General features: G+C 39.5%; 2 protein-coding genes across 6 annotated transcripts in view; both read right to left on the reverse strand.

Moving 5' to 3' along the window:
* Positions 1-2,028: 2,028 nt before the first annotated feature.
* On the reverse strand, positions 2,029-11,497 carry CCNDBP1 (cyclin D1 binding protein 1). 2 transcript variants are annotated; one of them, XM_006066176.3, is made up of 11 exons: positions 11,244-11,497; positions 11,011-11,070; positions 10,650-10,729; positions 8,864-8,945; positions 7,792-7,888; positions 7,545-7,612; positions 6,893-6,969; positions 6,256-6,533; positions 4,907-4,967; positions 2,713-2,759; positions 2,029-2,455 (listed from the first exon to the last, which is right to left on the reverse strand). In XM_006066176.3, exons 1-11 carry the CDS (start codon positions 11,350-11,352, stop codon positions 2,341-2,343), a joined length of 1,074 nt encoding a protein of 357 aa, XP_006066238.1. In that variant the 5' UTR covers positions 11,353-11,497; the 3' UTR covers positions 2,029-2,340. The 2 variants fall into 2 exon arrangements, with proteins under 2 accessions (XP_006066238.1, XP_006066237.1); XM_006066175.3 differs by having other exon boundaries at positions 7,545-7,615.
* Positions 11,498-11,555: 58 nt separating this feature from the next.
* The window catches only part of TMEM62 (transmembrane protein 62), a 45,270-nt gene continuing 35,389 nt past the window's right edge, over positions 11,556-21,436 (reverse strand). For all 4 annotated transcript variants that reach the window (XM_044925141.1, XM_044925140.1, XM_006066174.3 and 1 more), the window contains 4 exons: positions 20,180-20,264; positions 15,883-15,987; positions 14,291-14,409; positions 11,556-12,399 (listed from right to left, as the gene is read on the reverse strand). In XM_044925141.1, the coding sequence (XP_044781076.1) occupies positions 12,073-12,399; positions 14,291-14,409; positions 15,883-15,987; positions 20,180-20,264 (636 nt within the window). In that variant the 3' untranslated portion in view covers positions 11,556-12,072. The remainder of the gene's footprint in view (positions 12,400-14,290; positions 14,410-15,882; positions 15,988-20,179; positions 20,265-21,436) is intronic.

Below are 21,436 nucleotides of genomic sequence, written 5' to 3' on the forward strand. Positions count from 1 at the left end.
TAATACATAATTAATTCATAGGTAAGGAAAATAACCTAATATTTAAAGCACTCTGTACTTCTGATGAAATGGGACAATATTAACTAAAAATATGATTTTTAGACAATCCTAAGATTATATTGATCAATGCCATCCCTGACCATAATCCTTAAAGATCCAAAGATGACTAAAGAAAGTTATAAAATACACAGCATAAGACCTGAGTGGAGAATGATCAATAATCAGCTATGGATAAATCCTTATTAGAGTTGAGTATTATGAAAGATTAAATATTAAACAAGTGTGATGTGTGATGTTAACAACATGAATTTGGTCCAGTAGAGAAATATACAATTATTAAGTATAAAGAAAATAGGACCTATAAAAAAAACTGGACTCCTTTTGTACAAAGTTAATTTTTTTTCATTGTTTCCATTTTGTTGCTTTGATACTCTCCGTTTTAGTTCCTTTTCTTTGTAATACTTGTTAACAAGTACAGAATGGCACTTTATGAAAGTAAATTAAAACTCCTGACTCAAAGAATTTCAGCCTCAAGTACACAGTTCTCTCAAAAGAATGGATGCTGGACTTGCAGGCTACTATGCTAAGTGAAATAAGTCAGACAGAAAGATAAACACTGTATGATATCACTTACATGTGGAATCTAAAAAATATAACAAATTAGTGAACATAAAAAAAAGAAGTGGTGGTGGGAATAAAAAAAAGGACAGCTACTGTTGCTGATTGCACCTAAAGAGACCATGGGGATGTCAGATGGGCAGATGTGATGAAGTACATCTATACAAGACAAAGGATGCCCAGTAGAAGTGTGGAGACCTATAGAAAATGCATAAGGCCTAGTCAGGTATAGCACTGTATACCCTGCTTTCTAAGATGTTACTTTCCAGGTTTACCTTGATTTCCAATACGTGATCTTCCAGACTGATGTAAAAATATAATTAACTGGTGATGGTTTTGCAGGATTAACTGAAGAGGCCCTTAATATTATATAAACTCTATAATCTTATACATTCAAGTTTTTTTGATTTATAAAAATTTTGTACTTACATTTGGGGACAGGCAATACAAAACAGAAAACAATATAAATATGTATAAGGAAAATAAGTCTGTTCAATACGGTGAACAAACCTAACAACTGAGCTTGTTGACCTAAAAAATGAAACAGCCAGTTATTTTACCAGCAAAAGGGGTTTATTTGGGAACAACAAACAACTGCAATTAGTGTCAAGCCAGCTATAGTAAAAGCCACAGCCAAGTCCCACAAACAGAGGGAAAGGGAGGAAGTTGGGAGCAGTTGTTTTGAACAAAGTTTCATGGAGGAAAGCGAGAGTTCAGGGTGATGAGGGGTTCTTATTAGCTTAGTAGCTAGGGTCAATTTCCTGTAGGAGATAAATGTACACCATTCCTATCTCTAATTGACAATCCTTCCTGTTATTTACCTAGAGTAACACTGTGTGAGAGCTCCTCCTCCTGGCCTCTCGACTCCATTTTAAATAAGGTTTCACTTTATTAATTTTCCAGCTTCCCAGGTGGCACTAGCAGTAAAGAAACTGCCTGCCAATGCAGGAGATATAAGAGACTCAGGTTTGATCTCTGGGTTGGGAAGATCCCCTGGAAAAGGAAATGGCAAACCACTCTAGTACTCTTGCCTAGAAAATCGCTAAGACAGAGGAGCCTGGCAGACTACAGTCTATGGGGTCGCAGAGTCAGACGTGACTGAGCAACTAACACACTTAATAATTTTCACAAGCTCAGTACCAACAGAACTCTCTTTTGTGTGCTCAGTTGTGAGGCTCCTCTGTCCATGGAATTTTTCAGGCAAGAATACTGGAGTGGGTTGCCATTTCCTTCTCCAGTAGATCTTCCCAACCCAGGGAGCGAACCTCGTCTCCTGCATTGCAGGCAGATTCTTTACCACTGAGCCATTGGGGAAGCCCTTCAATACCAATACAGTAATGGAACAAACTGGAATAACATTCAAAAGAACTTGCTGGTAAGAATAATTATATTCAGTAACATGCTAAAATATATCTTTGACAATGACACATTTTATTGAATAGGGAATAAGGCAGCTTCCCCAGGGATCTCTGAGAGGCAACTCAATAACAAAAACTCATGTAATTGTCTTTTGTATCTAGCACAGAAAAATATATCATACTCATATGGTTTATAAATAATTGCCAGTTTGGCCTAATCACCAAACTTTGGTAATTGTGTCTCTTAGTAAGTATAGATAGGAACTCCCTTCCAATCCAGAAAGCATCCTAGCTCCATTCTAAAAGCAGACATCAGAGCTCGACCGTGACACTAAGAGAAGACAGTTCAAATGAGCCTGAAAATTCATGATTCAACTTCATTCTGAGTGAGTTCTTTGATTCTGTTCATGCAATGATCAACAGCATTAATAAGTAAAGGAATCCAACTATCTTCTGGCTGTGGGGTCACATGACTTGCTCTGCAAATGCAATGGGAAAAAGAGAAGTTAAATTTATTATACTGTCAAGGAAAAGACCTATCCTCAAAAGGGAGCACAGGGAAAACTATAGTAAAAGATGGCAAGTTTCTCTGCAGAAACTCAGCTGCTCCATAAGCAAAGCTGAAAAGAAAACACTACAATCACTTTCTACTCTTTGAAATGGGGCTTTGGGAGTTGAGAATGGCTGTACAGGCTTATTCTCAAAAAGCTATTTGGGGATAAGTCTTCATACTCACTTTGTTATTTCAAGTGCCTTCTTTAAAACAGATGCAAGTTTTGCAGACTAGAAAAAAAAAGAAACAAGAGAAGTTACTCACCCTGAGCCCTACCACAAAAAGGAAAGAAGAGGAGACTTCCCTGGAGGTCCAGCGGCTGGGACTCTGAGCTCCCAGTGCAGGGGGCCTGGGTTCAATCCCTGGTCAGGAAGTAGACCCCACAGGCCACAACTAAAAGATCCTTCATGCCACAACAAAGACGGAAGATACTTCGGGGTGCAGCTAAAACTCAGCACAGCCAAACAAATAAAACAAATATTTAGGGGGAAAAAAAGGAAAGGAGGAAAAAAATGCAAAGAAGGAAAAAAGGGGAGGGGGGAGAAGAGCTAAAATATTTTACTTGAATATTAAAATATTTAATACTTTAGCTCTCTTCCCCCACTTTTTTTTCACATTCACTTTTTAAAAACTGACTTAATAAACATCTTTAGCAATTCATCATGTCAGTTTACCCTAGAAACAATTTTAAGGAATGCACAGTACATTGGTTGCATTCATACATCCTCATGTTATTTTGTCACTGGTATTCTTAAAATTCGTAAGTTAAAAAAAAGAAAAAAAAACAGTTGTTTCTGCTATACATATCCTGAACTATCAGCAGAGCTGGGACAAGAAGTCATTTTTTAAAAAGTGAAAGAGACAAAAGGAAGGAGCAAAGTTAAAATATTACAGTATTTTAATACTCAAGTAATACAAAGTCATTAAAAAAAAAACCTTGGAGGAAACAATCAAAAACAAAAATGTTGATTAGGTGGCAGGATCATGGACTCTTTTCTATTTAGCAAAATCTTATTAATACTGCTGCCATAGCATCTTTATAAGCTTTTTTATATTTAAATTTTTTTTAAGAAAACAAAAAAAGGAAAAATATAACCTAAATTTGTCCTAACTGCTGATAGTCCAGGATATATACAGCACAAACAACTGGGTTTTTTTAAAAAACTTAAAATTTTAAGAATGCCAATAACAAGATAACATGAGGATGTATGTATCCTACCAATATACCATGCATTCCTTAAAACACTTTTAGGTAACTGACATGGCGTATTACTAAGGATGTCTATTTCTTCAGAAGTCAATTTTTTAAAAGTGAATGTGAAAAAAAAGTTAATGTCCAAAAATATCCTAATTCTACTCCAAGGTGTTTCCACATTGTGAAGATACATTTGATGACTCTATTAATAATTTCCACAATCTAATTTACCAAATATTATTAGGACTGATACATCTGATGGTAAAATATAAGCTATCTGCAATTTTACTTCTCTTTCCAATAAAATGAGACATAATAACTTAAAGTTTATAAAAAATAAGAGAACAGAACTCTAGCATAGGACCTAGGACTTCAAAGAAAACAATAAAATCAGATTTTTATAAAGAGCTTAACCATTCATGACCACTCATGGTTAGATCACAAAATATGTCAATATTAGAACAGAGAATATAGAATTAGAATAGATATTAAATATATTCTAATATTTTGTATTATAGTATTCTCTATTCAGTTCAGTTCAGTTCAGTCACTCAGTCGTGTCCAACTCTTTGCTTAGAATACTCTAATAGAGTATTCACCTATTTTGGCCTATACTGGAAATTAGAAACTTGTAATTTCACGTTGAAAGAATCCCAAAGCACTGTACTAATTAAGACTTTCTCTCAAGGCATGGTTTTCTAAGGTCTTTGGGTGCGTGCATGCTAAGTCACTTCAGCTGTGTCTGACTCTTTGCGACCCAAGACTGTGGCCCACCAGGCTTCTCCATCCATGGGATTCTCCAAGCAACAATACTGGTGTGGGTTGCCATGCCCTCCTCCAAAGGATCTTCCTGACCCAGGGATCAGACCATGTCTCAAGTCTCCCACACAGGCAGGTGCATTCTTTACTGCTAGCACCACCAAGGAAGCCCCTCTAAGGTCTTTGGGTTTTTCTTAACAATTACCCAAGTGGTTATGGAAGAGACAGTACTGTCAGAGCTCACTGCTGTCAGAATTCAAATTCAATAAATATTTATCAAGCACAAACACATGGTGACATTACTACTGTACTTACATCCAAGTGTAACAGATAAACATATTCCCCACAGTTTAAGGAAATACCAGTGATTACTGAAATTCTACCAATTAGGTCTGCAGCTATTCCCTCAAAGGCAGTACTTACATTGATTCGCACAGTCAAAGGGCACACAGGTGGGTAAATGCTCAGAGCCAAATCATCCACACTAAAGGGAGAAAGAAAAAATAACCATTAACCAAGAAGGAACAAAGCTCAACTAGGTGGTCTCCAGGACACAACTAAGGATGCAACGAGTGAGGAAATAATTCCCAGAAATGCATCAGTTCCTTAAACTGGGCAACCAATAAATAACCAATTCAACTGGTATTTATGGAACACATACATACCCTGTTTTACTAAGAAGTTGAGGGTGGGGGGAACTCCCTTGGCCAGTAGGATGGGACATTATTAATTCATTTGAACATGTTTGGATCTGAAACCATAAGTTTAATAACAGATATTGCCAGGGTTCATCCCTGAATGCCATTAAAGTAGGTACCACTTTTAATCAAGCAATCAAGTTAGTGCTGTACCACCAAAAACAGGACAAACTAATACCATGTGCCTCTCCGGTATGATGCAATGAAAAGCATGAAACGCTCAACTAAGTGATATTCTTGCCAAAAACGTTTAACCTGAATATAATTATGAGAAAACAACCACATGAATCCAGATTGCTGGATATTTTACAATGCAACTGACTTGGATTCTTTAAAAATGTCAAGAAAATAAAAAAAAAATTTTAAATGTCAATGACAAAAAAAGCTAAAAAAGGACAGGGACTGTTTTAGTTACAAGATACCAAAGAGAAGACAACCAAATGCAGTATGACTCCTTGACAAAACCCTGAATTAAAAAAACAAACAAACAAGCTATAGAAGACGTTTTAGAGACAAATTTGGGAAATCTGAATATTAGATACCATTATTATATTCAGTATAATCTTTATCGTCAGGGAATGGCAAACCACTCCAGTATTCTTGCCTGGAGAATTCCATGGACAGAGGAACCTGGCAGGCTACAGTTCACGGGGTTGCAAAGAGTCGAACATGACTAAGCGACTATCACACACAAACACATATTCAATGGGAATTTCTTCAATGTAATACTAAGAGTAAAACTATTCTTAGGAAATACATGCTGAAATATTCAGAGAAAAACATCACTGATATCTGCAACTTACTCACCAATGGTTCAGAGATAAAAATAGCACATCTATTTCAGTTTTTAAAAAGGCACATGTAATTACAGAGAAATAAACCAATACAGAAAAAAAAAAGTGAACAACAGGTGAACCTAGATGGAAGTACAGGTACTCACTACAATACTTTTTAACCCTTCCTGCTGGTTTGAAAACTTTCAAAACAAAAAGATGGGGAAAAACCTTCAGGTGACGGCACAAGTTGAGATCAGAATGCTGCTGCTGGCATGTTTTGAGTACAGGTCACACTTACCTAGGGCTGATCTCATCAGAAATGTCCACAATGTCATCCAGCTGGGCCACCTGATCCTTCTTCCCATTCTCTGCTACTGAGAGCCGGATTTTCTTCAGGCAGGCTTTAGATGCTCTTGCCAGGGCAAGGCATGGGATTATGAGCTCCTGGTCTTCCTCTGACCAATATGAGTCCCGATTGTTTGGACATCCCAATATATCCTCATCAACATGGTTGTCAGAGCTGTCCTCCTCAACGTCATTCAAGAGGCCACAGTAAGGGTCACATTCTTCCACAGCCTAAGATACAACAGGATATATGTGAATGCCAGAAAAAAAAAAACAAAACAAAAGTATTAATACTTTTAGCATCATGTCTGAGTTGTCCCCAAACTTCAGCCAGCTATTTCCCTAAATGGCTACAGAGCTGAATCACCTCACACATGCTGTTCTAACTCTCCTAGTGCAGCAATGGAACAGAGAGGAATGGTACAAATCAAACCCCCACATGGGGCGGGGGGAGATGGGAGATGGAGGATGGGAGTGAGGGGGGACCCACGTGGTCCACGCTTGACACATCTTCTCTCTTTATAACCAATCCTCATCTACTAGACACAGAGTGGCCTTCCAATGACCATCAAAGAAAGAGGTCCTCTCACCTGCTCCATCTCCTCATGTGCATCCTTCACAAGATCCACACTCTTTGTCAGCACTGAAAGGGCTGCAGCTTTGTTATCTATGAGTGAAGAATGAGAAGCACTACAGTTAGTGGAGAATCCCAACAATTCTCGAGGCTGCAAAAAGCAACAGTGTTCTCATCTGAAGGGAGTGCCAAGAACAAGGGCAGCAGTTGAATGTAAAATTCTTCTCATATACATCCTCTGGGTGCCCAGACAGGGGGGCTAAAAAGCTTTCTGTCATTCACCATAGGAAGAAATATAATAGTTACATGATGTTTCTCAGCATGGTACCCTTAGATGACCACTGCTCTTGGCCTAGCAGGCTCTACCCCATAACTGCTTCAGTGTCCCCAGAATACTGCCCCTGGGGCAGGACCAAAAGAGAAAACCACATCTGTTCAACAAGAGACAGAGCCACAGCCAGAGAGTGTTTGAATTTAGAAGTTATGTGAACTAAAAAGACTGGCAAAAAGAATTAATACCTATCTTTTCATGTTGGTGATAAACTACACCTATTTCACTAAGTTCTTGAGGTAAGTAAAAATACACACTACTACAAAACTGGCAGCTAGATGTGAGGTCTGTCAGCTTTGGCCAGCAGAGTCAACGTCTACTCTCCACTCTCACCCACCTTTTGGGATCTGAGGTACATGTTGGCAAGCATCCCAGACACTGTTGTAGGAAATCAGGTTCTCAGGGCTGCTGAAAGGAATCAATAAGGATATATCAATAACCTGGGTTCCTGTTTCCTTCAAAGGTCCTTCCTGATGGGTCATTAATCTCAGTTATCAGTAACTTTGCTGTTAAAATGACTTTTTCCCCCCTCCCAGAAGCAAAGAACCCCATTACCCAATAACTCCAGCTTGTGGCATCACTACCTCTGAGCTGGATTGATGTAAAGTGCTTCCACAAGCTGAGCCATGTCATCCACGATGTCCAGAGTGGCGCTCCGCACCAGCTTCCGCAGGGTGATGCCTATAGCCAGACCCAAAGACTAAGCAGCCTGTTCGTCTTTCCAGAAGCCTGGAAAGTCTTCCCGAGAATCTAAGCCCTACAGAATTTGAGTTAATGTGCACCCACGTGCTTTAACCGGAGTGCCAACACAAAATGTGTTGTATCCCCATGTTATTTGCTTGCTCCTCCCACCATTCCTTAGTGGTATTTTCCAAAAGAGATCTGGAACAAAATTGTTTCATGACAGCATGTATTCATTCATTAAAAAGTAGTTTCTTAGGACTTTCCTGGTGGTCCAGTGGCTAAGACTCTACGCTGCCAATGCAGGGGCCAGGGTTCAGTCTCTGGTAAGGTAACTAGATCCTACATGCCACGACTTAGAGTTCACGTGCTGCAACTAAAGACCCTGCACGCCATAACAAAGACTGAAGAGCACACCTGCCACAACTGAGACCTGGCACAGCCAAATAAATAAAATAATAAATATTTTTTAAAATAGTGATTTCTTGACATTTGTGGATAAAACACTTCAAGTTTAAACCACATGAGTAACCCTGAAGTTCCATGAAACAGGTATTCATTTATAATTGTAACCTGATAATAATCAAGACACAAAGATACAGGCAGAGCTGGAGGCCACTTAACCTATAAGGGAGCTCAGAAACAGCATGTGATGAGGAGGAGGAGCCTGGGGATGGCACTGATAACCAAGCAGTATCTGTGGTGATTATAATCCATAAGAGATGGAGAAGCCAGTGAGAATTAAAAATGTTAAGAGTCGGTAAGGCAGGGGACATGAGAACACAGTATCTGAACTTTAGCAGAAAGGCTTACTTATGGAGGTCACTTATATAACTACCTTTGCCTGCACTTAATGGGAGAAAGTTACATTACATGATCAAATCGAGGAAAAGGTAAAATTCTCAGGACATAAGCTGTCACATTAGCAAAGATCTACCCCATAAACTGAACACTTATGTGTATGGAGTGGCTTACCCTGATCCTTGGGAAACAAATAGTACACCGCAATAATTGCCTTGATGGCAGCATGCACTTGTTCACAGAACCTCTGGGTTTCCTATGAGATGACAAACCAATTTCAGAAAGAAAAAAAGAAATGGATTAGATCAATGTGGTCAAGCCATCTACAGGGGAAAAGAGCAGACATCTGTACAGCATCATCAAACATTTTCTGAAGTTCTATTATGCATCAGGCCCTGTACTGCTCTCATCACATACCAGGGAGGAGTTAGCTGGATACCAGATACTGAGCAGAAACTCAGTAAGACAAGAAGAAACTGTAGGAAAAACATCCCTGATACTCTATATCCCAAGATATCTGTGATCAGCTTTGAGATATTCACCATATCTTAGACCAGGAGTTGGCAAACTAGAGCTCAAGGGCGAAATCAGGCTCACTGCCACTTTTTGCAAATAAAATGTTTCTGGGACACAGCCACACTCATGCATTTACATATTGTCTATAATAGTATTCGCACTATAGAGGCAGAGTGGAGTAGCTGGGCTGCAAAGCCTAAAATGTTTACTATTTGTCCCTTTACAGAAAAGTTGTCAGCTCTATCTTAGACCATTAACCAGTTGTCTATCTCTCTGCCTCTGTCTGTCTCTAACAGAATCTCAGTATACCTAAAGGAAATCAGCATGGACTCTACAATGCTCAATGTTGACTATTTTCCTTCTAGGTAGTCACTGGCTTTCCCTTATCTTCCTTGTCCTCACTGCTCTGCTAAATTTCAAACCAGTGCTATGCAAAATGTGATCTACAGATTGATGCCAGTCCATAAATGATCTGTTACCAGTCTGAGACGGATAGGTACAAAGATTGAGAGTACTTAGAAACTTTTAGGCCAATTTGACATTGTTTCAACATCCAAACATATAACTTTGTAAAAATACCACGTTGTAAGGACTGGAATTAAAAAAAAACAACAACAACAACCCATTTTTTGGCAGAATTAATGTGCTGAGATCCTAAGAAAGCAATTGTGATTCAAATATATATAATTCATATAAAGCCATATTCTAATTTTTCATCTATGAATGAAAAAACCACTGTCCTGAGCATGTACAGAGTAATCAAACTGACCAAAATTAAAGACAAAGATAAAATATTAAAAGCAACAAGGGAAAAGTGACAAATAACATACAAGAGAACTCCCATAAGGTTACCAGCTGATTTCTCAACAGAAACACTTATTACTTGTGTAAAAAGAAGCCATATATATGGAATAATACAAAAGGAACCAGAGACAGGAGATATAAACTTTTTAGCACATTTAACTTTGATATCTTTTGAACCTTATACTGTCTACATTATTAAAATTAAGTATAAAAATAATTCAGTACAAAAGAGTATTATGTAGTATAATAGAAAAGGTATCAGATAGAACCTAATTTAAGTCCTAGCTCCACTACTTATCTACCTTAAACTGAGCCTCTGAGCCTGTCTGTTCATCTGTCAGAAAGGGATCATGTGTGTGAAAACACTTAGCAAATAGAAAGTACTTTTAAAAATGTCAGAAAGGAAGTAACCAGGATGAACCTCAGAATGAACCAATATTTAGAAGAGCCATCTACCCCATGACAACTACTGCATTTGACAATTTGATTTTCAGAACAATCCTGTGGTGCGAGAACCTTCATTTTACTCGACAGATGAGGAAATTAAATCCCCAGATTTGAGTGTAAAAGGTGGGAAGAAAATGAGAGGCTTCCTAAGGAATACTGAGCAGCACAAGAATTCTAGAAAAGTGAAGCCCACCTGTGGAGATGGCAGTGGAAGTCGAGAGAAGGCTACGGTCAGAGTCGTGGCTTCCCTTGACACCGTCCCAGCTGCCTCATCTGGGGGGGTGACAGAGCAGGTGGCAAGAGCCAACATGTTAGTGCCAAAAGGCCAAGGCTGCAACGGCTGCACGGACTTTGAAGATAATGCGTTCCCTCTCCACCCATGCCCGCTGAGACGTCTCAAAAACACCTCCAAAAACCAGTGTTTTATATTTCAACCTCGGAAGTACCAAGGATAGGTAAGTATCCCCGCAGAGAGGCTGGGGCGGGGGGAAGCAGGAAGGAAAGGAGTAGGGAAGAGATGAGAGACAGCAGTCACCAATAGGAGAAGCACTCACTGAATCTTCTCCAAAAGGCCTCCCGATCAAATTCCTTGGTGGTTTCCTGGGCTTCGCCGACTAGTGGGTGCGGGGTGTGGGCCGGGCGGCGACAAACGAAAGAGCACAGGTAAGCGGAACGACCTCCCGGCCCCACCTCCTCCGCCCGGACCCGGCGCCGCGGCCGCCAAGGCCTGGCCCCTTCCCACCCAAGCCCGCCCCTGCGGTCGCCCGTCCCCACTACGTCAGCTCACCCCGCACTCCAGGAAGCAGCTGCCGCAGCTCCCCGGCTAAGTGCCGAAGCTGTTCCAGAGGCGGATCCAGGGTGGGGTCTGGGGCTGCAGATACAGCTGCGCTCTCCATCCCAGTACCGCGTTAGGAGCCAGCGGACTAAGCCCCCACAACAGCTTCCGGAGCCGCACTGCTGTCAGCTCGTCTTCCAAGCCACGGTCTCGCTTCCGGCAACAACCTGTCCCGCCCCGGAAGCACAGCCACGCCCCTTCCGCTCTCAAAAGCTCCGCCTCACTCCCGCGCCTAGCGACGCAGGCAAGACCCAGACGGGGTTGTTTCCTATTCATCATTCATTTATTGGTATTTGATTAGTTGAAAACACCCCCGACTGAGGAAGCAGAGAGCCCATAATCCTGTTGAAAACAGGAACTAATCAAGGGTAGTCAGGGTCAGGTCCAAGATTGCACGTTCCCTGTCCCTAAAGTGGCCTCCTTACAGGCTGCCAAGTTCCAGACACTGTGCTAGGTACTTTACATGAGGTATCTAAAAAACACTGAGTGGGCCTCAGATACTCCCATATCCACCAGCCCCTGCCCTGTGGATCTCCTAGATAAAAGCTTTCTCTTCACAAAAGTAAATCAACCCTTTACCTTCTTGGGGAAGGAGGGAATCATGGCATTATATAGAGAATTTTCTGCAGTCCATTCTGCAAGAATCAGTAGTAGGTAATCCCCCCAACTCCCAGGTGTCCAAAGAACAGCAGGTCCCTGAAGTTTGCCCATCAATACTGGCCTTTCGCCTGCTGCTGAGGCAGAGGCCTGGGCTACAGAGGTGGATGAGGAGATACAGACTTCAGGAGCTCAAGTGGCTTTTTAACTGCACTATGAAGGTTCCAAGCTCAGCAGAGTTCAGTGTCCAAACACAACGAATGAGAACAGGTGTCACCAGTGTCAACCAGGTCCGTAAAGGGGAGAATAATAAAGCTAGAGTGCCATATGTCACATGAAGAAAGTAGCAGGAATAAATATGCCAGATGTACAGCAGTAACATAAGTAGGTGAACAGGTATAATTTTCAAGTATTTTCCTTGACGGAGATGAGACCTGAAGCTGTGACCAAAGCACCGCTGCAGCAAAATCCAACACAGGTAAACCATCAAGGGGATGTTAAAAAACACCAGCTGGAAAGAACAGAATAGAACCATTAGCTTATTAAGCCCTGGTGGGGTCAGGTCTCACTAACACATTATTGGTGGCTACTAAAAATATGTTGCTTTCTCTCTTGTTAACTGATACTTTATGCTTTAATCACACTTGTGTGGTTAGTTGTTTATTTGCCTGCATCCTTTTGTTCATCTTAAAGGCAAGTGTCATTTCATTTCTGTTGAAGCTCTCAAATGTTTAAGTTTAGAAATGAATATATATGTTTATGTACAAACACACACACACATATACAGTACTTTTTTTTTTTTGGCAGAGTGAGGGGGGAACTTGGATATCAGTATTTTTTCTTTACTTTGCATTTGTAATTGAAGTAACATAATGAATACTAGAATACAAACTAGAAGATTTAAGATTTATAATCCAACCATAACTACAATATGAGTTTTCATTCACCAAATAATTATTGAGCACTCATTATGTGGCAGGCACTGTGCAAGGCTCTAGGCAAGGGACATGCTGATGAACAAGTCAGAAAAGATAATTCAGACAGCTTACATTCTAGTACAGAAAAGAGGAAACCCACCCCCCAAAAAAGAGGAGAGGGAAGATAATTACAGATGGTGATAAATTCAATGAAGAAAATAACTGGTTACAGGGCAATGGGAGATGGGCTCTCTGAGGTCTGAAGGACAGAAATGAGTCAATGGACTGCAAAGAGGTCAAACCAGTCAATCCTAAAAAAATCAGTCCTGAATATTCATTGGAAGGACCGATGTGAAAGCTGAAGCTCCAACACTTTGGCCACCTAATGGCAAAGAACTGACTCACTGGAAAAGACCCTGATGCTAGGAAACATTGAAGGCAGGAGGAGAAAGGAATGATAGAGGATGAGGTGGTTGGATGGCATTACCGACTTGACGGACATGAGTTTGAGCAAGCTCCGGGGATTGGCGATGGACAGGGAAGCCTGGCGTGCTGCAGTCCATGGGGTTGCAAAGAGTCAGACATGACTGAGGGACTGAACTGAACTGAAGGATGCTCCTGAAAGACAGCCTCCATCTATATAATAGAAAACTGAACTAGACCTGGATCTCATCCCATATGAAATGCTGCTAAACAGAATATTCTGGCTTGTGGTTAGTGTTCACTAGGCAGAGACCTTCCCTACTTGTCTGTTTCTAACCCTGCAGATCATGCTTTACTGCCCTCTTATGAGGAGTGAACTCATTTTGAACAATGTTTTTGGATCTCTTATAAAACTTCAGATCATCACCTCAGATTTTGATCCATTAGCCCCATTAGGTAAGAACAATAAATAAATAAATTGTTAGGTAAACAGTTTTCAAACCTGTTTACAGAGATTTGCTACAGGTCTGGGTTTTTTATTTGTGTTTGTTCTAAAGAAACCTCAATCCAAATGTAATATATCAGTGTTTTCAGAAACAAATGAACTGCTAAGACAGCTAGAAAGCTTCCACTGGGTAACTGATCCACTTTTCTTGTGTGTCTATTTTTCCTTTCCTCCCTCTGAAATAGTTTCCTTCTTCATTATCATAACCAATTTTGGTTTACCCTGAAGTCTATCATTTATTCTACCATAAGTCTCTTCTTTCACTGTTTGTAGATGAAAAAGCACAGTGAAACAAACAAACAACCTAAACCTCTCTCACCTCTTATAAACCCTCCTGCCAAAAATTTATTTTAGATGCTTACAAGAGTGGTGGAAGAAAGAGCTTGGAAAGCACTATAAAAACAAATAAAACACCAAATACTAAAGACTGCCCTGCCGGTAGGTTAGGACACATGATCTGTGGTATTTAACTTTGGATTTTGGATATAATTTGTAATTGTTATGCAATTAGTCCAGCAAAACCAAGATGTTCTTAAATTGTATTTCTGAATTCTTACCTGGAGAATTCCAACTATAAACGTTACACTGCCTTGTAGGAAATGTCCATCAACAAAGATCCCAAAGGAAAAGCAGCAGCCCAATTTGCCTTTAGTGATTTCACCAACAAACCATGGGCCTGAAAGAGGCAATGGATAGGAAAGGAATTTATATAACTATGATTCTGATTACACACATTCACAAGATACATTCTAGGACTAATGAAGAAATATGAGACTAGTCATCTATAAGCATTTACTTGCAAAGCTTTTCTTCTCTGTTAATCTCTGTTGTACCCAATATCCCAGCTAACCAATTATTTGCTCTTTTGCTCCCTATTTCTCTAGATTATAAAATTGCCTAAGTGCTATATCTGGAATAGATTCCAGAAACAGACTGGAGTACATTCACAAATTTTAGAAGATTCTATTGCAGTAATGCATTAGCTTTCCTTTAAGAAGCAAAAAGATACTCCAAAGACACCATACTTAATTTTCCAGATAACTGAAATTTACTCCTTTAAGCAATAAGACTTCAACCACTTTAATCATTCTAAAATGTACTTCTTATCTCTCTTATTAATGAATGTATTTTATCCTTTTCTTGCTGACCCATAATCCTTACTTTGTACATCAACTACATACTCAGGGTTAACATGTTCATAGCTTAACTCACTTCTTTATTTTTTCATCTGCAATGCCAGAATGACTTTTCTCTACTCCCTGTTATTATTTACTGCTCCTTCTCAATGTGCAGGCTTCTGGAACTACTATATTGTCAAGAGTGATTAAGGGACAGTCGGATTTCCCTTCTCAAAATGCAATACTATCATTTGCTGGTAAGAGTAGAGTTCAACTTTAAAAAGTCACAGGTAATTTTCTCAGATATATATATATTATATACTCCATTAGATACATCTTAGTTTAAGTTTCAACCTTTAAAAATGGAACAACTTCTCCTCTTCTAATGTTTCCCTTTACAGTCAGGAAGCAAATCACTTGCTTTGGTCCTAGTGGAAAACAAGTGTCTGAAACAGCCTCAACCCATCTTCTAACAAGGAAACCAACCTCCAAAGGGGAGGAATTTATATAACTTGTTTGTTATACAAAATTGTAAAGAGTCATATTTTTATTTAACTACTTTCTGTTCTCTGGTGGGAGTAACTAATAAGGAAATAAAAGTCCAAAGATGGACTGAAAGTATAAAATATAGACTAAGGATATATTAACTCCTAAATAACTCTTAGTAAGGAACATTCATAAATTCTGACAAAGTAATGAAAGAAATAAAGTGTGGTGAAACAGAGGACAAAGCTTTAACGTGATCAAAGGCTGCTCTGAGGAGATAACATTTAAGCTGAACTTCTATCTTCTATTAAGTTTCTACACAAATACTAATTGTCATGGTCCTCTCAGCACCCTTAAGTTAGCCTGCTGTTGATTAAATGTCCTTTAAGTTAGGAAAGGACTGTATTCCCCAAGATCATGCCCCAGGAAATGAAGAAGCCATGTGCCAGTCATTGTGCTCCCCAGAACCTAAATGGCTAATGTTAAAATTCTCAATGCATTCTTTGGCAGAATTTTCCACAATGTCAGGTTTCCGAATGACTTACCCAGCACTGTATACAGGGTCAGCAGCAACACAGAATAGTAGGAGATATCTAGTTTGCTCAAGACATGAAGGGAAAATGACGTCAAATTTATAAATCCTGGTGGTCCTAAACAGAATAAATTTGAAAACTCCAGTAAACACATTCAAAGTTCAGGTTCTTTAAAATGTTTTCTAGAAGACTTCCAATGGCTATCTACTACATCTTCAGCAAATCATTTGTAATATGGATGACATTACTTTAAATCAGCAGTTGGCAGGAATTCTGGTAAGCCATTTCACTTAGAATTACAGAGGGTAGGAAGTTTAAAGCAATGGTGTAGTTGTAAGACACACACACACACACAAATATTCTATGCTCAAAAAATGATCAAGTCTTTGTTTTCCATGAGACTTAGTATCCAAATGTACAAACGTCCAAAAGTTATATCAAAGTATGTCAAAGGTCACCCAGTGTTTGGGTGCACTGCAGCACTAGTTACAGTAGCTAAGACATGGAAGCAACCTAAATGTGTGCATGCGTGCGTGCTCAGCCGTGTCTGACTCTTTGCGACCCCACAGACTAGCCCACCAGGCTCTTCCATCCATGGAATTTTCAACGCAAGAATACCAGACTGGGTTGCCATTTCCTATTCCAACACACTATGTATATGACAAATAATCGACAAGGATTTACTGTATAGCAGTTTTGGTTTCAAATTGGGAAAACAGTACTTCAAGGCTATCTACTGTCACCCTGCTTATCTAACTTCTGTGCAAAGTACATCATGCAAAATGCCGAGCTGGAAGAAGCACAAGTTAGAATCAAGATTGCAGGGAGAAATATCAATAATCTCAGATACGCAGATGACACCACACTTATGGCAGAAAGCAAAGAAGAACTAAAGAGCACTCTTAATGAAGGTTAAATAGGAGAGTGAAAAAGTTAGCTTAAAACAACTAAGATCATGGCCCCTGATCACATCACTTCATGGCAAATAGATGGGGAAACAATGGAAACAGTGACAAGACTTTATTTTCTTGGACTCCGAAATCACTGTGAATGGTGACCGCAGCCATGAAATTAAAAGACGCTTGCTCCTTGGAAGAAAAGCTATGACCAACCCAGACAGCATGTTAAAAAACAGAGACATTACTTTGCCAACCAACATCTGTAATCAAAGCTATAGTTTTTCCAGTAGTCATGTACGGATGTGAGAGCTGGACAATAAAAACACTGAGCCCCGAAGAACTGATGCCTTCAAACTGTGGTCCCGGAGAAGACTCTTGAGAGTCTCCTGGACAGCAAGCAGATCAAACTAGTCAATCCTGAAGAAAATCAGTCCTGAATATTCATCAGAAGGACTAATGCTGAAGATGAAGCCCCAGTACTGGCCACCTGATGTGAAGAGCCGACTCACTGGAAAAGACCCTGATACTGGGAAAGATTGAAGGTGGGAGGAGAAGGGGACGACAGAGGATGAGATGGTTGGATGGCCTCAGTGACTCAATGGACCTGAGTTTGAGCAAGCTCCAGGAGTTGGTGATGGAGAGGGAAGCCTGGCATGCTACAATCCATAGGGTCACAAAGAGTCGGACATGAGTGAGTGACTGAACAACAACAACTGTATAGCACAAGGAAATCTACTCAATCTTCTGTGATAACCTACATGAGGAAACAATCTGAGAAAGAATGGACACATGCATATGTGTAACTGAATCACTTTGCTGTATACCTGAAATACAACATTATAAATCAAATAAATTTTTAAACTATATATATATATATATATATATATATATCTCAAAGGCAAATGTCAAAATTTAACCTTAAGTATAAATATCTAAAGTTAACATGAGTATCTGTCCAAATATTCTCTTCCCATATGTGACGCAGCTCTTAACTCAGTTATCCTCTTACTTCAACTGAAAGGGATCCCTAAAAGATCTCTAAATTAACACCTCTTAAAATACAGTGCCAGAAAGCCAAAGCACCAGGGCTTTATTCTGCAGCCACAGACTAGAGCATCACAGAACCTCAACCCCAGCCAGCCATTTCACTCGTCTGCGGCTGATCATATACCAGTTATCAGAAGACTATGATGGGAAGCTCAGTACATACTGAGCAACACCTGAGTGAAAGATGGCCTGATACAAGTAATGGCAGGTCTTCCCTAGTAGACCAGTGTGTTCATTTTATACTCATAACACTGTTCAACCAGACAGATAATTACAGACAAAGCCTGACAATGCGTGACCTTTTTCACTTTGTGTGTTGCATACTTACTACTCATTCATCTCTCATTCTAGTCTGGTACTTCTCAAAGTATTGATCTACGTATCCATTCATTATCATTATTTATTTATTTAAAATATATCATTCTTTAGCTTAGAGGCAGCTATGTATAAATTTTAAGCAATGATTCTCTACTTTGGCTGTACATTAGAATAACCTGGGGGAACTTTTAGAAACTACTCATGCCCAAGTCTCACCCTCCAGAGATTCTGATTTAGTTGGCCTGGGAAAGAGGGGAGTTGAGGCAGCAACCCAGGGGATTCTAGGCAGCAGGACTGAGAAATACTGCTTTGGACAGAGCTGTGCTTCTCAGCCCTACCACACACTAGAATCATCTGAGGAGCTTTAAAAAATACTGATGCTTAGGTCCTACCCACAGACATTCTGTGTAAGCACTGAAAGTACTGTGTAGACACTGCGATTTTAAAAGTTCCCCAGGACATTCTAAGGTGTAGTCAGATTGAGAAGTGTTGTTTACAGAAAAGAACTGACCTGGAGTCAGACTCTTATTAGCTATAAGACACTAGATAACCTACATTAACTCTGCAGTCCTCAGTTTTCTAGTCTTTAAATGGGAAACAATAATACCTACCTCACAGGATTGTTGTAAGATTAAGATAATGTAAGTAAAAATACATTGTGAATTTTAAATAACTATACAAAAATACTGGTACTCCCACATGAGGCTGAGGCGTCCCTCAAATATTTATATATTTACACTTTGTGCAGTAATGCTTTTTGAACTTTTTCACAGAATTTTTAAAAATATACATAAGCAGGAAAACATTCAGTAGGATATGTATACTAGTGAAAGAGGAGAGTGAAAAAGTTGGCTTAAAGCTCAACATTCAGAAAACGAAGATCATGGCATCCAATCCCATCACTTCATGGGAAATAGATGGGGAAACAGTGGAAACAGTGTCAGACTATTTTTCTGGGCTCCAAAAATCACTGCAGATGGTGACTGCAGCCATGAAATTAAAAGACACTTACTCCTTGGAAGGAAAGTTATGACCAACCTAGATAGCATATTCAAAAGCAGAGGCATTACTTTGCCAACAAAGGTCCGTCTAGTCAAGGCTATGGTTTTCCCTGTGGTCATGTATGGATGTGAGAGTTGGACTGTGAAGAAAGCTGAGCGCCGAAGAACAGATGCTTTTGAACTGTGGTGTTGGAGAAGACTCTTGAGAGTCCCTTGGACTGCAAGGAGATACAACCAGTCCATTCTGAAAGAGATCAGCCCTGGGATTTCTTTGGAAGGAATGATGCTAAAGCTGAAACTCCAATACTTTGGCCACCTCATGCGAAAAGTTGACTCATTGGAAAAGACTCTGATGCTGGGAGGGATTGGGGGCAAGAGGAGAAGGGGACAACAGAGGATGAGATGGCTGGATGGCATCACTGACTCAATGCACGTGAGTCTGAGTGAACTCCGGGAGTTGGTGATGGACAGGGAGGCCTGGCGTGCTGCGATTCATGGGGTCGCAAAGAGTCGGACACAACTGAGTGACTGATCTGATCTGATCTGATGGTTTAATCTTTACTACAGTCCTCCCCTTCCCCACAATCAGTTCCTGGGATTTCATCCAAGCCAGGAAGGAATAAGGAACACTTACTTCAACAAGTGTCAATATTTATGGTCTGAAATACACAAACTCAGTGCTGGGTGCTGTAGAAAACAGAAAAGAAGTACTGAACAAGAGCTCCTATATTGAGGAACTCGAGTCTGATTGAGGAGAAAATATATACGTTTGAAGTTGTGATGTAAACAAGGTGATTGGCTGGTTAAGTACAGAATTAATCCTTAGGAAGGACTCTTGGGATTCAGAGACACAAAAGTTCATTATGACCTGGAAAGGTTGGAGAAAATAGTACAGAAAAGGGGGTTTGAAGTGAGCACGATAGTTTGAAGGATGCACCTCACAGAGTTCAGGCAAAGACAGTCTGCACTGACATTTAGTCAGGAGATTAAGGGATGCATGAAAGTAAGGTCTTCTAAAAGTAAAAGGAATCCATGGTGACTAACCTTTATGCTCTGGATATGCTTGATACCGAAAAATAATGAGAATGATGAGCTGGATCAGCACAATCATCACAAATATGACCCGGGCCTGCAGACAAAGAGAAATTAACATGGAACAGACATATGGATACATCTTCAGTTTTTATAAACAGCTCCATTAACACAAATGGAAATGACATCATTAGGAGAAATGACTATATAAGAAAAATATACAGTCAAAGAGAATTGAAAATCTGATGCGGCAAAGAAGATAATTGTAAGTTGCCTCAGCATTTGTCTTTTAAGATTTGGATACCTGGACCAACATTGAAACTAAATAATTTCATACAGTTACATAAAATCAAATTAAAACAGTCCACTTTCAGTGTACTAGGTTAAGTATAATTTGTACTGTTTTATTTAAAGTCTTATAAGAGTGTTACAAACTTACGGTTACAGGGGGAAGGCAGAAGCGGGGAAGGGATAGTTAGGTAGTTTGGGATGGACATGTACATACTGCTATATTTAAAGTGGATAACCAACAAAGACCTACTGTATAGCACAGGGAACTCTGCTCAATATTATGTAACAACCTAAATGGGAAAAGAATTTGAAAAAGAATAGATACATGTAAATGTATAACTGAATCACTTTGCTGTACACCTGAAACTATCAAAACACTGTTAATCAACTATATTCCAATATAAAATAAAAAGTTTTTTTTAAAAGTATAAAAGTGAAAAAAACAAACAAACCCAGTATGCAATACACTACAAGCTGAATAAACAGAGACTGCATTTCTTTATGCTTTCTCCACCAGGAAATCACTCACTTGAAGATTAATTCACAGTAAAAAGACATGTAATCTAGGTTCTTGTTCTCCAAGTACGGGCCCCAGGTCATCTCTGGAATCACCTTGAGCCTCTTAGGAATACAGAATCTCAGGCCCCATTTCAGCTCTACTAATCAGAATCAGCCTCTTATTCACATTTCCAAGTGATTCATAAGTACACCAAAGTTTTCAAAGCCTGATCTAGGTGACTATTAAAAATCCCCAAAAGAAAAATAAATAATTTGTAAAAATGAGATGCAAATGCCCATTAGGCATATTTTTTTAACATTCAATCACACAAGTAATAAGCGTAAATTAAAATAATAAGGAATGCACATTAAGTCTGTGAGGATATAAGAGTAGATTAAGCTATCTTTGGGAGGTGAAATGAAGGGGGTTTAAATTTTCTTCTCAACATTGTAGTGCATTTTATGTTAATACCCAGGAGA

Source organism: Bubalus bubalis, chromosome 11 (assembly GCF_019923935.1).
Source record: "Bubalus bubalis isolate 160015118507 breed Murrah chromosome 11, NDDB_SH_1, whole genome shotgun sequence".
NCBI lineage: Eukaryota > Metazoa > Chordata > Mammalia > Artiodactyla > Bovidae > Bubalus > Bubalus bubalis.